The following is a 17,475-nucleotide window of genomic DNA, read 5'->3' on the forward strand; positions in this document are numbered from 1 at the left end:
GGCACTTACCCCACCCTTTGTACCCTACCTGTGATGCCGCTGCCGGTGCACCTGGGCGCACCTGTATTCGTTTGGTCGGTTACTCTAGGCCTAAGCTCTGACAGATCGAACGCTTTAGCCTAGCCTACTTTATCCCACTTTTGATAAACAAGTTTATGTTAGGGTAGGGTAGGCTAGGCTACTGCGTTTTTAGATCGGTATTTGGTTAAGAAACACTTTCCCATTTTATGGAATCTATCTCCGCATGAGAACGAGAACCAGGCTATGCGCGTCATCAGTAGAATGGATGGTAGTTAAATCTGTCATTGCAGACGGATGGTTTGAATAAGGTAAAGGAGAGAAAAACGAAAGTTGTTCCAGTCCGCATCACTCTGCAACAATGGAAATAGATAGTATGGCGGCAAACAGCGCACTCATCAGTGCCAGGGAAGGTAAGAAAGATATAGGAAAAACGACTTCTTCCATCACCATATAGAAGCAAGGAAACATTTTCTTCGGGAAAACATTTGTTCTTCTAGTTGTCACTTGTCAACATGTCTGTCTTTATGCGTTCGTTTTATTTAACCATGAAAGTCAGTAATGATGCGTCTACAGTTAGTTGTACAGTATATTCGTTTAAGAAGTTTAGAAAAACATAGCCTATTTACACCTCTGTTACAATGCTGTGTTGCCACATATGAGTAGGGGGGTTACAGTAGGCTACAGGCAGTGACGATTTTAGCATGTACATCTTGGTGGGGTAAATGAAAAACGTCTTTTTTTTTGCCAGCAAAGCCACTACACAACACTAAACAATACATTCAATGCACTATAAAGGTGACCACAAACTGTTAGGGCCTGCATAAAGCTGTCCCAACAGCAGAGTTTTCTTTTCAACATGATGAAGTGAAGGAGCCTTGTCTGGCAGCGAAACAGTTCATTCAGACTCATTACACTGCCTTAAAAAAAAAAAAAACATAGCTGATATGGATTACTTGTTTAAACAAATGTGGTTTCTACTGACAATTCAGATGTACAAACCCTGGCATAAGGGAACGACAAGTGGAAAAGAGGCCATCCATAATTTCGAATTAAGCCATTATAATGAGCAAGGTAGGACAGACGTAGTCAACGTAACTATTTGACCAGAACTTTTGAAATGTACAGTGACAGAACTCAGAATATGGACAGTTCTAGAATATGGACAGTTCTTACATTTTTCTCCCTGTCCACCAAGTCAGAACCGTAGAATAAATCAAATCAAACTTTGTCACATGCGCCAAATACAAAAGCCGATGAATCGGAATGGCCGATTAATTAGGGCCGATTTCAAGTTTTCATAACAATCGGCAAATCGGCGCCCAAAAATACCGATTTCCGATTGTTATGAAAACTTGAAATCGGCCCTAATTAATCGGCCATTCCGATTAATCGGTCGACCTCTACTTGTAAGTAAGACTTTCACGGTAAGGTCTACAGTTTTTGTATTTGGCGCATGTGACAAAGTTTGATTTGATTTTTTAACATTTCTTTTAAAAAACAAACCTTTATTTAACTAGGCAAGTCAGTTAAGAACACATTCTTATTTTCAATGACAGACTAGTAACGGTGGGTTAACTGCCTTGTTCAGGGGCAGAACAACAGATTTTCACCTTGTCAGCTCGGGGGATCCAATCTTGCAACCTTACAGTTAACTAGTCCAACGCAATAACGAAGCCAAGGTAAGTTGCTAGCTAGCATTAAACTTATCTTATAAAAAACAATCAATCATAATCACTAGTTAACTACACATGGTTGATGATATTACTAGATATTATCTAGCGTGTCCTGCGTTGCATATAATCTGACTGGGCATACAAGTATCTAAGTATCTGACTGAGCGGTGGTAGGCAGAAGCAGGCGCGTAAACATTCATTCAAACAGCACTTTAGTGCGTTTTGACAGCAGCTCTTCGTTGTGCGTCAAGCATTGCGCTGTTTATGACTTCAAGCTTATCAACTCCCAAGATGAGGCTCGTGTAACCGAAGTGAAATGGCTAGCTAGTTAACGTGCGCTAGTTGTCATTGTGTTGCTGGTTCAAGCAAAGGGAGGAGCGAGGAGAGGGACGGAAGCTACAGTGGGGCAAAAAAGTATTTAGTCAGCCACCAATTGTGCAAGTTCTCCCACTTAAAAAGACGAGAGGCCTGTAATTTTCATCATAGGTATACTTCAATTATGACATACAAAATGAGAGAAAAGAAATCCAGAAAATCACATTGTAGGATTTTTTATGAATTTATTTGCAAATTATGGTGGTAAATAAGTATTTGGTCACCTACAAACAAGCAAGATTTCTGGCTCTCACAGACCTGTAACTTCTTCTTTAAGAAAAGAGGCTCCTCTGTCCTCCACTCGTTACCTGTATTAATGGCACCTGTTTGAACTTGTTATCAGTATAAAAGACACCTGTCCACAACCTCAAACAGTCACACTCCAAACTCCACTATGGCCAAGACCAAAGAGCTGTCAAAGGACAAAGTATGTAGGATGCCAGAGAGATATGTATCCCGTAGTTAAGAAAGTAATACTAAGTGTATGTTGTGTAGTAAGCTGTTAGTAAGCCCATGTGTGCCTCACCCTAATAATTTGGTCTGTTTTCACCAACGCGGTATTGTAAACACATCGTTTGTGGCCGGTGTGCTGCTTTGACAGTGCTACTGATAGTAGTGGTGGCGTTTGGCTTGTACACAACCTTCTATAATATAATTGTGTTATTTGGCCTGTCAAATGAAAAGCTTATTTAACGCGTCAAATCGTGTTATATGACGTGTATCCTTTTCGACACACAAAGACCCAAACGGCGTTCAATGTGCCTCACCCTAATAATTTAGTCTATTTTCACCTCTTAATTTCACCTACTGTTCTAACTTGGTGGTGCACATGTAGCCTATAACATGTTTTAGAGAAATGTAATCATCGAATATTGTAAGAGCTTTCAGTGTCTGTTTATAGGCCCCCTTTATTTATCGTACGGTTCTGACCTGTTGTACAGGGAGAACACTGTAAGAACGGCCCATGTTCTGAATTCTATCGCTGTACATTTCAAAAGTGCTGAACAAATAGTTATATTGACTACGTCCGTCGTCGCTCGCTCATGAATGTCTTAATCGAAATTACGGATTGCCTCTTATCTGCTTGTCGTCCCCTTATGCCATAGTTTGTACATCTCAATTGTCAGTAGAAAGCACATTTGTTTCAGCAAGTCAGCCATATCAGCTATGTTTTTTTTAAAGGCAGTAAATGAGGCTGAATGAACTGTTTCGCTGCCAGACAAGGCTCTGTTGATAGCCAGGTGTAGCAGCAGTAAGGTGCTGGGACTGCTGTTGGGACTCTGCTGCTTGGCCAGTTTTATGTAGGCCCTAACAGTTTGTGGGCCCCGTTTGTCACCGTTATAGTGCAATTAATGTATTGTTTAGTGTTGTGTTGTGTTGTTTTGTGTAGTGGCTTTGTTGGCATGCATCCCACATTTTTGGTTTGTTTTCCCCACCAAGCACCAGCGAGTAGCAGTGGTGTAAAAACAAATGGGGGGGGTCAATGTAAATACTCCAGGTGGTCATTTGATTAATTTTTCAGCAGTCTTATGGCTTGGGGGCATATAAGCAGACAATGAAAGCTCTTACAATATTCAATGATTACATTTCTCTAAAACAGGCTATAGGCTACATGGGCACCATCAAGTCAAATTAAATCAAACTTTATTTGCCACATGCGCCGAATACAACAAGTGTAGACTTTACTGTGAAATTCTTACTTACAAGCCCTTAACCAACAGTGCAGTTCAAGAAGAAAATATTTACCAAGTAGACTAAAATAAAATGTTATAATAAAAAGTAACACAATAAGAATAGCAATAACGAGGCTATATACAGGGGTCACCGGTACAGAGTCAATGTGTAGGTGGGGGCTAAGTGACTATGTAACGCTTGTCGTTAAAGGAAGACCAAGGTGCAGCGTGGAAGGCGTACATTTTCTTTTAATTTTAAATGTTCCACCAAAAACAATAAACAACTCAACAAACGTAAAGCTAGGAGTGCAAACACATGCAACACACAAAGACAAGATCCCACAACAGAAGGTGGGAAAAAGGGCTGCCGTAGTATGATTCCCAATCAGAGACAACGACGATAGACAGCTGCCTCTGATTGGGAACCATACTCGGCCAAGAAAGAAATATAAACATAGTTTTCCCACCCTCGTCACACCCTGACCTACCAAATAGAGAATTTAAAGGATCTCTAAGGTCAGGGCGTGACAGACTATACATAGATAACAAACAACAGCGAGTAGCAGCAGTCTAGAAAAGGGGGTGGGGGGGTCAATGTAAATTGTCCGATGGCTATTTTTGTGATTTGTTCAGCAGTCTAATGGTGTGGGGGTAGAAGCTGTTGAGGAGCCTTTTGGTCCTAGACTTGGCCCTCTGGTACCGCTTGCAGTGTGGTAGCAGAGAAAACAGTCTATAACTTGGGTGATTGGAGTCTCTGACAATTTTATGGGCTTTCCTCTGCCCTATTATATAGGTCCTGGATAGCAGGATGCTTGGCCCCATTCGCACTACCCTCTGCTAGAGGTCGACCGATTATGATTTTTCAATGCCGATACCGATTATTGGAGGACCAAAAAAGCCGATACCGATTAATCGGCCGATTTAAAAAATATATATATATTTGTAATAATGACAATTACAACAATACTGAATGAACACTTATTTTAACTTGATATAATACATCAATAAAATCAATTTAGCCTCAAATAAAATGAAATATGTTCAATTTGGTTTAAATAATACAAAAACAAAGTGTTGGAGAAGAAAGTAAAAGTGCAATATGTGCCATGTAAGAAAGCTTACGTTTACGTTCCTTGCTCATTACATGAGAACATATGAAAGCTGGTGGTTCCTTTTAACAGGAGTCTTCAATATTCCCAGGTAAGAAGTTTTAGGTTGTAGTTATTATAGGACAATTTCTCTCTATACGATTTGTATTTCATATACCTTTAACTATTGGATGTTCTTATAGGCACTTTAGTATTGCCAGTGTAACCGTATAGCTTCCGTCCCTCTCCTCGCCCCTCCCTGGGCTCGAACCAGGAACACATCGACAACAGCCACCCTCGAAGCAGCGTTACCCATCGCTCCACAAAAGCCGCGGCCCTTGCAGAGCAAGGGGAACAACCACTTCAAGTCTCAGAGCGAGTGATGTTTGAAACGCTATTAGCGCGCACCCCGCTAACTAGCTAGCCATTTCACATCGGTTACACCACCCTAATCTCGGGAGTTGATAGGCTTGAAGTCATAAACAGCTCAATGCTTGAAGCACAGCGACGAGTTGCTGGCAAAACGCACGAAAGTGCTGTTTGAATGAATGCTTATGAGCCTGCTGGTGCTTACCATCGCTCAGTCAGACTGCTCTATCAAATCATAGACTTAATTATAACATATTAACACACAGAAATATGAGCCTTATGTCATTAATATGGTCGAATCCGGAAACTATCATCTCGAAAACAAGACGTTTATTCTTTCAGTGAAATACGGAACCGTTCTGTATTTTATCTAACGGGTGGCATCCATAAGTCTAAATATTCCTGTTACATTGCACAACCTTCAATGTTATGTCATAATTACGCAAAATTAGGCGGCCCAAACTGTTGCATATACCCTGACTCTGCGTGCAATGCACTCAAGAGAAGTGACACAATTTTACCTGGTTAATATTGCCTGCTAACCTGGATTTCTATTAGCAAAATATGCAGGTTTAAAAATATATACTTCTGTGTATTGATTTTAAGAAAGGCATTGATGTTTATGGTTAGGTACAGTCGTGCAACGATTGTGCTTTTTTCGCAAATGCGCTTTTGTTAAATCATCCCGTGTTTGTCGAAATTGGCTGTCTTTGTTAGGAAGAAATAGTCTTCACAGAGTTCGCAACGAGCCAGGTTAGCAGGCAATATTAACTAAATATGCAGGATTAAAAATATATACTTGTGTATTGATTTTAAGAAAGGCATTGATGTTTATGGTTAGGTACACATTGGAGCAAGACAGTCCTTTTTCGCGAATACGCACCGCATCAATTGTATGCAACGCAGGACACGCTAGATAAACTAGTAATATCATCAACCATGTGTAGTTAGTTAACTTGTGATTATGATTGATTGATTGTTTTTTATAAGATAAGTTTAATGCTAGCTAGCAACTTACCTTGGCTTCTTACTGCATTCGCGTAATGGGCAGTCTCCTCGTGGAGTGCAATGTAATCAGGTGGTTAAAGCGTTGAACTAGTTAACTGTAAGGTTGAAAGATTGAATCCCCGAGCTGACAAGGTAAAAATCTGTCATTATGCCCATGAACAAGGCAGTTAACTCACCGTTCCTAGGCCGCCATTGAAAATAAGAATGTGTTCTTAACTTACTTGCCTAGTTAAATAAAGGATAAATAATTTAACCAGCAAGTTGAGAACAAGTTCTCATTTACAATTGCAACCTGGCCAAGATAAAGCAAAGCAGTTCGACACATACAACAGCACAGAGTTACACATGGAGTAAAACAAACATACAGTCAATAATAGAATAGAAAAATAAGTATATATACAATGTGAGCAAATGAGGTGAGATAAGGGAAGTAAAGGCAAAAAAAGGCCATGGTGGCGAAGTAAATACCATATAGCAAGTAAAACACTAGAATGGTAGATTTGCAGTGGAAGAATGTGCAAAGTAGAAATAATGGGGTGCAAAAGAGCAAATTAATTAAATAAATACAGTAGGGGAAGAGGTAGTTGTTTGGACTAAATTATAGATGGACTATGTACAGGTGCAGTAATATGTGAGCTGCTCTGACAGCTGGTGCTTAAAGCTAGTGAGGGAGATAAGTGTTTCCAGTTTCTGAGATTTTTGTAGTTCGTTCCAGTCATTGGCAGCAGAGAACTGGAATGAATGAACAGCATTCTCACATAGGTGTTCCTTTTGTCCAGGTGAGATAGGGCAGTGTGGAGTGCGATTGAGATTGTGTCATATGTGGATCTATTGGGGTGGTATGCAAATAGGAGTGGGTCTAGGGTGTCCGGGAGGATGTTGTTGTTGTAAGCCATGACCAGCCTTTCAAAGCACTTCATGGCTACCGACGTGAGTGCTACGGGGCAGTAATCATTAAGGCAGGTTACCTTCGCTTCCTTGGGCACAGGGACTATGGTGGTCTGCTTGAAACATGTAGGTATTACAGATCGGTCAGGGAGAGGTTGAAAATGTCAGTGAAGACACTTGACAGTTGGTCCGCGCATGCTTTGAGTACACGTCCTGGTAATTCGTCTGGCCCAGCGGCTTTGTGAATGTTGACCTGTTTAAAGGTTTTGTTCACATCGGCTACCGAGAGCATTATCACACAGTCATCCAGAACAGCTGGTGCTCTCGTGCATGCTTCAGTGTTGCTTGCCTCGAAGCAAGCATAAAAGGCATTTAGCTCGTCTGGTAGGCTCGCATCACTGGGCAGCTCGCGTCTGGGTTTCCCTTTGTAGTCCGTAATAGTTTTCAAGGCCTGCCACATCCAACGAGTGTCAGAGCTGGTGTAGTAGGATTCAATCTTGATCCTGTATTGACGCTTTGCTTGTTTGATGGTTCATCTGAAGCCATAGCGGGATTTCTTATAAGCATCCGGATTAGTCTCCCACTCCTTGAAAGCGGCAGCTCTAGCCTTTAGCTCGATGCGGATGTTGCCTGTAATCCATGGCTTCTGGTTGGGATATGTACGTACAGTTACTGTGGGGACGACGTCATCGATGCACATATTGATGAAGCCGATGACTGAGGTGGTGTATTCCTCAATGCCATTGGATGAATCCTGGAACATATTCCAGTCTGTGCTAGCAAAACAGTCCTGTAGTGTAGCATCTGACCACTTCCGTATTGACCGAGTCACTGGTACTTCCTGCTTTCTTGTAAGCAAGAATCAGGAGGACAGAATTATGGTCACACACCCCTCGTCTTACCAGAGGTAGCGTCTCTGTTCTGCCGGTGCATGGGAAATCCCGCTAGCTCTATATATTTTTTTTTATATAATCTTAAAATTAGGTCATCAATTTTATTTTCCAATGATTGCACATTAGCAAGAAGAATGGAAGGCATTGGGAGTTTACTCGTTCGCCTCCGGGTTCTCAGAAGGATCCCCGATCTGCGTCCCCTTTTCCGCCATCTTTTCTTCACGCAAAAGGCATGGATCTGGGCCTGTTCCAGTGAATGCAGGATTTCATTCTCGTTGGACTCGTTAAAAGAAAAGGTTTCTTCCAGTCCGCGATGAGTAATCACTTTTCTGATGTCCAGAAGTTCTTTTCAGTTATAAGAGACGGTACCAGCAACATTTATGTACACAATAAGTTAAAAAATAAGTTACACAAAACGCAAAAAAAAACAAAACGAAATAGCACAAATGGTTTGGAGAATGTAAAACGTGTTCTTCAGTGCATCTTAACAGTTACAACAGTCAGAACAGTAGGCCAAATTATGAGGTAGGAAAGGGACCAAACTATTAGGGTGAGGCACTTGGGCTATTAACAGTTTACTACACAACATACACTCAGTATTACTTTCAGTATACATATTTCCCTGGCATATTACATAATTTATGCAGCAGCATACAATACATTTTTGGACTCACCTTGTTGTGTTGTTGTCCGACTTCTGCCGAAGTTGGTCCTTCTCCTTGTTCGGGCAGCGTTCGAAGTCGCCGACCTTCTAGCCATCGCTGATCCTCTTTTCATTTTCCTTTGGTTTTGTCTTGTCTTGTATCACACCTGGTTCCAATCGCATACATTACATGTTGTGTATTTAACCCTCTGTTCCCCCTCATTGTCCTTGTCGGTGATTGTTTCTTTGTAAACTATGTGCAAGATATGTTCTGGTGTGCGACGGGTTTTGAACCCACTTGTATTATTTTGTATATTTTGGTTTTCGGTTGTGCTTCACTTGAACAGGAAGTTGGCGCGGCGGTCCTTCTTGTGGGCTCTAGACAGAGGCCCGAAATCCTGACTTGGAATTCCGAGTTGGATGACTGTTCAAAATTATTTCCCGTATTTTCCCAACTGAGCTAGTTTTATCCGAGTTCCCAGTTGTCTTGAACTCACTGAAGTCTGAGATTTCCCAGTTGCGAGTTTCCAGTTGTTTTGAACGCGGCAGAAGTCATGCTGGACTGACAGCATGGCCAATGTATTCAAACTTTTCTGGCCCATGGCATTACCCCCCTTTTTTTATATCCAAGTGGTAGTTATGAACTTGTCTTATCGCTGCAACTCCCCTACGGATTTCTTCTTGACACACTGCTCACTTAACCCGGAAGCCAGCCGCACCAATGTGTTGGAAGGAACACTGTCGAACTGACGACCAAAGTCAGCTTGCAGGCCACTGGCCCGCCACAAGCAGTCGCTAGAGCATGATGAGACAAAGAAATCCCGGCCAACCAAACCCTCTCCTAACCCGGACAACGCTGGGCCAATTGTGCGCCGCCTCATGGGTCTCTGGGTCACAGCCGGCTGAGACACACCCTGGGATCAAACCCGGGGCTGCGGTGGCGCCTCAGCACTCATTGTTGAATTTGTGATTTCCAAGTTGTTGTGTAATGTTTATGTCCAATGGTTTTTAGTTAAACATGACGCTGAATAATACGTCGCCATTGGGTACAGGCTACTCCCTGCTCTGTGGGAGATTGCAGTGCAAACGCTTGGATACAGCTACTTATTCAAGGGTTTTTCTTTATTTTACTATTATCTACATTGTAGAATAATAGTGAAGACATCAAAACTATGAAATAACACATATGGAGTCATGTAGTAACCAAAATAATTGTTAAACATATCATGTTTTAGGGGAGATCCAGATGCAGACAGTGTCGAAGTAACAAAAGTGTATTACTAGAACAGGGGGCAGGCAAAACAACAGGTCAAGGGCAGGCTGAGGTCAGTAATCCCGATCAGAGTCCAAAAGGTACAGAACGGCAGGCAGTCTCAGAGTCAGGGCGGGCAGAGGTCAATAATCCAGTGTGGTGTGAAAAGGTACAGAACGGCATGGTCAAAAGGCTCATGGTCAGGGCAGGCGGAATGGTCAAACCGGGAAAACAGGAACTAGAAACGGACAAGAGCAAGGGTAAACATGCTGGTAGGCTACACGAACAAAACAAACTGGCAACAGACAAACAGAGAACACAGGTGTAAATACACTGGGGATAATGGGAAGATGGGCGACACCTGGAGGGGGGGTGGAGACAAGCACAAAGACAGGTGTAACAGATCAGGGTGTGACAGTAACCCCCCTTTAGGGGCGCCACCTGGCGTTCTACCTGGGCACATGAGTGGTTGACCGGGGTGCCGGTGTTGGAAATCAGTGATGAGGCCTGGGTCCAGGATGTCCCTAGCGGGGGATTCTAGACACATGAAAAGTTGGATGTGTAAGGAGGGTACGGGGCAACCGAAGACGAACAGCAGAGGGGCTAATGACCTTGGAGATGGGGAAAGGACCGATAAACCCGAGGGGAAAGCTTGCGGGACTCCACCCGCTCTTGCTCAGGGAAGAGCGGGGTTTGATAACCCAAGGAACACTCAAAGGGCAAGAGACCCGTGGCAGAGCAAGGAAAGGTGTTGCAGGCGTATTCGACCCACACTAGTTGCTGGCTCCAGGTGGTGGGGTTGGCGGAGGTCCAGGCAGTGAAGAGATTATTATATATTTTTTATTTAACATTTATTAAACTATGCAAGTCAGTTAAGAACAAATTCTTATTTACAATGACGGCCTACCCAGTCGGAGACCATGTCCAATGGGAGTCCATGGATCCGGAAGATGTGCTGCACCATGAGGTGGGCCGTCTCTTTGGCAGAGGGTAGCTTGGGGAGAGGAATGAAGTGGGCAGTTCTGGAAAACCGGTCCACTACTGTCAGAATGGCGATGTTGCCATCAGACGGGGGGAGACCCGTGACAAAGTCCAGGGATATGCGAGACCAGGGACAGTGAGGGACAGGCTGAGGTTGAAGGTAACCAGCCGGAGCTTGCCGAGGAGTCTTGTTCTGCGCACAGATCGTGCATGCAGCGACGAATGCAGAGACGTCAGGGCCACTAAAAGCGTTGTCGCACAAAGGCCAGGGTTTGACGGGAGCCCGGGTCAGGACCGAGGAGCGGACCACTCCAGGACCGAGGAGCGGACCACGTCAGGACCGAGGAGCGGACCACTCCAGGACCGCGGAGCGGACCACTCCAGGACCGAGGAGCGGACCACTCCAGGACCGAGGAGCGGACCACGTCAGGACCGAGGAGCGGACCACTCCAGGACCGAGGAGCGGACCACGTCAGGATCAAACATCCGGTTATCTGGGCCTCCCCCCAGGGTTCTGCTGGGAATGCTGAGCCTCACGAACCTGCTTCCCTATTCCCCAGCTGAACGCAATCGCCAGGCACGAGGTGGGAAGGATGGTCTCGGGTTCCGGGGTTGTAGCCGTGGGGCTATAGCAGCGTGACAGAGCATCCGGCTTGGCATTCTTGGATCCCAGTCGGTATTAGAGGGAGAAGTTGAACCGGGAGAAAAGCAGGGCGCCACTAGCTTGCCTGGAATTGAGACGCTTGGCGGGGAGGAGATAATCCAGGTTCTTGTAGTCGGTCCAAACAATGAATGGATGTTCCACCCTCTTCCAGCCAGTGCCTCCACTCCTCCAACCGTGAGGAGCTCACGATTCCCCACATCGTAGTTCCTCCCAATGGCATAGAGGCGATGGGACAAGGCGGCGCAGGGATGTAACTTGAGGTCCGGGGCAGAATACTGGGACAGGACAGTCCCCCACTCCAACATCATAACAAAATGTGGAAAAAGTCAAGGAGTCTGAATACTTTCCGAATGCACCATGTTCTTCAGACTTTTACTGAGGCAATTGTTGATATCTTGAAAACGACGGGTTCTAGCTAAGATTCTCTTGGAGAATATATGCTGAAATACATTTGTCATGTATGGCAGTACTGTTTTTTTTTAGATAGAAAGATAAGTGTCCTTTTCAAATGCAAGCAAAATATTCTGACATCATCCAGTGTCCGGAAAAGTGGATTGGCAGTATAGGCACGTCTATGGTCTTATTTGCATGCTTTGTTACAATATTTCAGAAACATTTAAATATTTTTTAAATATTTTATTTAACTGGTAAAGGTACATTTTTAAATACATCAAGAGAAAAAAAGGACCTATTAGGGTGTGGTGCCTGGCAGTCTATTATCCAGGGTACATGTTAAGTATGCAATCCTAATATACTATGCTTTCTACGGGACTTTTAAAAAACATTCCAAATGACAACAAATGTGTTGTGATAGATTTTTATAAAGAAATGTTTAAGATTCAAATGTCTATTTCAGACTCTGTAAACATCCACAACGGTTGTTTTTCCTCTGTTAAAGTACTAATGGAAATGGCACGTTTCTTTGTATTATTGTTTTTGTGTTCAACCAAGCCTTTCCTTCCAACTGACCATGCATGTTTTGACCTAAGGTCTACGAACTCAGACTTTTGCTAATTAGTTCAGTCTGCCCCAAAAAGTGTGTCTATTTCATGTAACATACATAACGCTTCTTATTTGCTTCTTCTCCAACATCCGCTTTTTTGGGGTATACCCTCCCCAAGGGGTACTGTAGACACCAGTGGAGGCTGCTGAAGGGAGGATGGCTCATTACCACGAGCCTGTCCTCCCCAATTAAGGTGCCACCAACCTCCTGTGGTAGGCACACACATCAAAACATGACTTTATATTTTGTTTTTCCATTCTGTGAGACATTAATGTTGGGATTTTGCGTGAGGTCACAAAACAGGTTGCACTGTGAGTGTGTTTTTTTGGTTTTACTATCCTTGTGGGGACTAGAATTTTCAGACAAGTGGGGTCATTTTGCTGGTCCCCACAAAGAAAAAGGCTATTTTAGGCTTAGGGGTTAGGTTTAGGGTTTGGTTTACAATTAGTGTTAGAATTAGGGTTAAGGTTAGGGAAAATAGAATTTTGAATGGGAATCAATGGTTTGGTCCCCGCAAGGATTGTAAAACAAATGTGTGTGTGTGTGTAGGATGCAGTGCTACTGTATGTGGACCCATAGGCTTTGTTCCTGCTCCTAGACCTATTTATAGATCTCTCTTTTGGAATGGATGGATGCCAGGGCTGGAACCTGATTGACAAGGAAACTACACACACACACACACACACACACACACACACTGGAACAAAGGCTGTTGTTGACAGACTGATAGTAATCTATTTCCAGTGTGTTGAGATGAACGAAAAGGTAAACAGAGCAAAGACCTTCAGGTTAAGGTTGTAACTACTCAACTAGAAGCCTGAATCTGTCCAGTTATCAAATGTGAGATGTTTTGGTCTTACTGCCGATATTGTTTATCTATTTATTTTATTTCTGAATCCCCCTGTTAACATATCACACACAATACATAACCCAAAGGGTTGAATAAACTAACATGCTTTTGGGTAAGAAAAACAGTATACTATGACAGCTCAGCTGTAAAATCAAATGTCTTCTCATTCTTCCCTACCCTGTTGCATCTCTCTCCAGGTGGAGGAGGAAAAGGCAGGAGTTGGAAATGGAGAAGGATGCTGCGCTTCCCTCACATAAGCCAGTGTATGGAGCTGGGTAACACCATCGGTCAGTGTGTGTTTGTTTGTGTGTGTGCGTGTGTGTGTGTCAGGGCTGTGGGAATTGACTCCCATTCAACTCATGAGTTGAAATTTGAATTGAATTGACCACACCCAACAGGATGTAGAATTTGAATGTCAGGAAGTAGAATTTAATTTGGTTCAATTCAAAGAAATTCCACTCTATCGTTGAACATGAGAGTTTCATTGAATCCGACAGGTCACACTTCCAGATAACAAAGAATATATAACTTTTCTCTATAAAAAAAATTAATATGCTCTTTGAAACTTAATAGCCAATTATATTTCCACCAACCATTTCATTTGTTTGAAAAATAAATGTAAGGCCTCAGGGTCAACTTGAGGGTTAAACGAATGCATTCTGGGAAATGTATTATTTTTCCCATATTGAACTAAATGTAAGTGATTACTGAAATATAATAACTTAGAATATCCACATACAGGTTTTGTTTTCCTTGATCATACATTTTAAGGTTTTGTCCTGAAAATCTATTGTATCAACAATATTTCATATGCATGTACAGTTGAAGTCGGAAGGTTTATATACACCTTAGCCAAATACATTTAAACTCAGTTTTTCACAATTCCTGACATTTAATCCTATTACAAATTCCCTGTCTTAGGTCAGTTAGGTTCACCACTTTATTTTAAGAATGTAAAATGTCAGAATTATTTATTTCAGCTTTTATTTATTTCATCACTTTCCCAGTGAGTCAGAAGTTAAACTTAAACTCAATTAGTATTTTGTAGCATTGCCTTTAAATTGTTTAACTTGGGTCAAACGTTTCGGGTAGCCTTTCACAAGCTTCCCACAATAAGTTGAGTGAATTTTGGCCCAGTCCTCCTGACAGAGCTGGTGTAACTGAGTCAGGTTTGTAGGCCTCCTTGCTCGCACACGCTTTGTCAGTTCCGCCCACAAATGTTCTATGGGATTGAGGTCAGGGCTTTGTGATGACCACTCCAATACCTTAACTTTGTTGTCCTTAAGCCATTTTGCCACTATGGGGTCATTGTCCATTTGGAAGACCCATTTGCGACCAAGCTTTAACTTCCCGACTGATGTCTTGAGATGTCGCTTCAATATATCCACATAATTTTAATTCCACATGATGCCATCTATTTTGTGAAGTGCACCAGTCCCTCCTGCAGCAAAGCACCCCCACAACATGATGCTGCCACCCCCGTGCTTCACGGTGGGATGTTGTTCTTCGGCTTGCAAGCCACCCCCTTTTTCCTCCAAACATAACGATGGTCATTATGACCAAACAGTTCTATTTTTGTTTCATCAGACCAGAAGAAATTTCTCCAAAAAGTATGATATTTGTCCACATGTGCAGTTGCAAACCGTAGTCTGGCTTTTTTTATGGCAGTTTTGGAGCAGTGGCTTCTTCCTTGCTGAGCAGCCTTTCCGGTTATGTCGATATAGGACTCGTTTTACTGTGGATATAGATACTTTTGTAGCTGTTTCCTCCAGCATGTTCACAAGGTCATTTGCTGTTGTTCTGGGATTGATTTGCACTTTTTACACCAAAGTACGTTCATCTCTAGGAGACAGAACGCGTCTCCTTCCTGAGCGGCATGACGGCTGCATGGTCCCATGGTGTTTATACATGCGTACTATTGTTTGTACAGATGAACGTGGTACCTTCAGGTGTTTGGAAATTGCTCCCAAGAATGAACCAGACTTGTGGAAGTCTACAATATTTTTTCTGAGGTCTTGGCTGATTTATTTTGATTTTCCCATGATGTCAAGCAAAGAGGCACTGAGTTTGAAGGTAGGCCTTGGAATACATCCACAGGTACACCTACAATTAGCCTATCAGAAGCTTCTAAAGCCGTAACATAATTTTCTGGAATTTTCCAAGCTGTTTAACCTTTCTGATCTCCCCATCCCGGATCCGGGATCGTGAATACAGACTCAAGCTCATTACCATAACGCAACGTTAACTATTCATGAAAATCGCAAATGAAATGAAATAAATATGCTAGCTCTCAAGCTTAGCCTTTTGTTAACAACACTGTCATCTCAGATTTTCAAAATATGCTTCTCAACCATTGCAAAACAAGCATTTGTGTAACAGTATTGATGGCTAACGTAGCATTTAGCATTAGCATTCAGCTGGCAACATTTACACAAAAAAACAGAAAAGCATTCAAATAAAATCATTTACCTTTGAAGAACTTCAGATGTTTTCAATGAGGAGACTCTCAGATAGCAAATGTTCAGTTTTTCCTGAAAGATTATTTGTTTAGGACAAATCGCTCCATTTTCTGCGTCACGTTTAGCTATGAAAAAACCCCTGTATCCAGGATTGTGTAAATCTATCAGCAAGCTCATTAGCATAACACAACGTTAACTATTCATGAAAATCGCAAATGAAATGAAATAAATATGCCATCTCTCAAGCTTAGCCTTTTGTAAACAACACTGTCATCTCAGATTTTCAAAATATGCTTCTCAACCATAGGAAAACAATAATTTGTGTAAAAGTAGTTAGCATTTAGCGTTAGCATTTAGCGTTAGCATTTAGCGTTAGCATTTAGCGTTAGCATCCAGCACGCAACATTAACAAAAACATAAAAGCCTTCAAATAAAATCATTTACCTTTGAAGAACTTCTGATGTTTTCAATGAGGATACTCTCAGTTAGATAGCAGATGCTCAGTTTTTCCAAAAAGATTATTTGTGTATTAGAAATAGCTCCGTTTTATACATCACATTTGGCTACCAAAAAAAATCAGAAAATTCAGTCCTCAAAACACTAACTTTTTTCCAAATTAACTCCATAATATCGACTGAAAACACGGCAAACGTTGTTTAGAATCAATCATCAAGGTGTTTTTCACATATCTCTTCATTGATACATCGTTCTTGGACACATGGTTTCTCCCCTATATCAAATGGAAAAGTACTAGCAGCTGGCAATTGCGCACCGAATTCCACGCAGGACACCAGGCGGACACTTGGAAAATGTAGTCTCTTATGGTCAATCTTCCAATGATATGCCTACAAATACGTCACAATGCTGCTAAGACCTTGGGCGAACGACAGAAAGTGTAGGCTCATTCCTTGCGCAATCACAGCCATATAAGGAGACAATGGAAAACAGAGCTTCAGAAATTCTGCTAATTCCTGGTTGATGCATCATCTTGGTTTCGCCTGTAGAATGAGTTCTGGGGCACTTACAGACAAAATCTTTGCAGATTCTGAAACTTCAGAGTGTTTTCTTTCCAAAACTGTCAAGAATATGCATAGTCGAGCATCTTTTCGTGACAAAATATCGCGCTTAAAACGGGAACGTTTTTTATCCAAAAATGAAATAGCGCCCCTAGAGATCTAACAGGTTAAAGGCACAGTCAACTTAGTGTAACTTCTGACCCACTGGAATTGTGATACAGTGAATTATAAGTGAAATAATGTGTCTGTAAGCAATTGTTGGAAAAATAACTCGTACAAAGTAGATGTCCTAACCGACTTGCCAAAACTATAGTTTGTTTAACAAGAAATTTGTGGAGTGGTTGAAAAACGAGTTTTAATGACTCCAACCTAAGTGTATGTTTGATGTTTTATGTACAAAATGTATATTTGTATAGACTACAGCTAATATACAATAGAAGAGGCATTTGAATTTCAATTAATTTCACTGAATTCAGTTCTATTGCCTTTAATACCAATTTCAATTGAAATTCTGTATCATGTTTACTACTTCAATTCAAAAGGACTTATGACGCATTCTCAATGCAATTATGAATTGAGCACAACCCTGGTGTGTATGTGTGTCTATGTGCGTGTGTGA

General features: G+C 42.1%; 1 protein-coding gene across 1 annotated transcript in view; it reads left to right on the forward strand.

The window, feature by feature from the left end:
• The window catches only part of LOC110509607 (G protein-coupled receptor kinase 5), a 28,789-nt gene continuing 11,314 nt past the window's right edge, over window positions 1-17,475 (forward strand). The window contains exons 1-2 of the mRNA XM_021590598.2: window positions 1-431; window positions 13,579-13,668. Of these exons, the coding sequence (XP_021446273.2) occupies window positions 380-431; window positions 13,579-13,668 (142 nt within the window). The 5' untranslated portion in view covers window positions 1-379. The remainder of the gene's footprint in view (window positions 432-13,578; window positions 13,669-17,475) is intronic.

Source organism: Oncorhynchus mykiss, chromosome Y (genome assembly GCF_013265735.2).
Source record: "Oncorhynchus mykiss isolate Arlee chromosome Y, USDA_OmykA_1.1, whole genome shotgun sequence".
Lineage (NCBI taxonomy): Eukaryota > Metazoa > Chordata > Actinopteri > Salmoniformes > Salmonidae > Oncorhynchus > Oncorhynchus mykiss.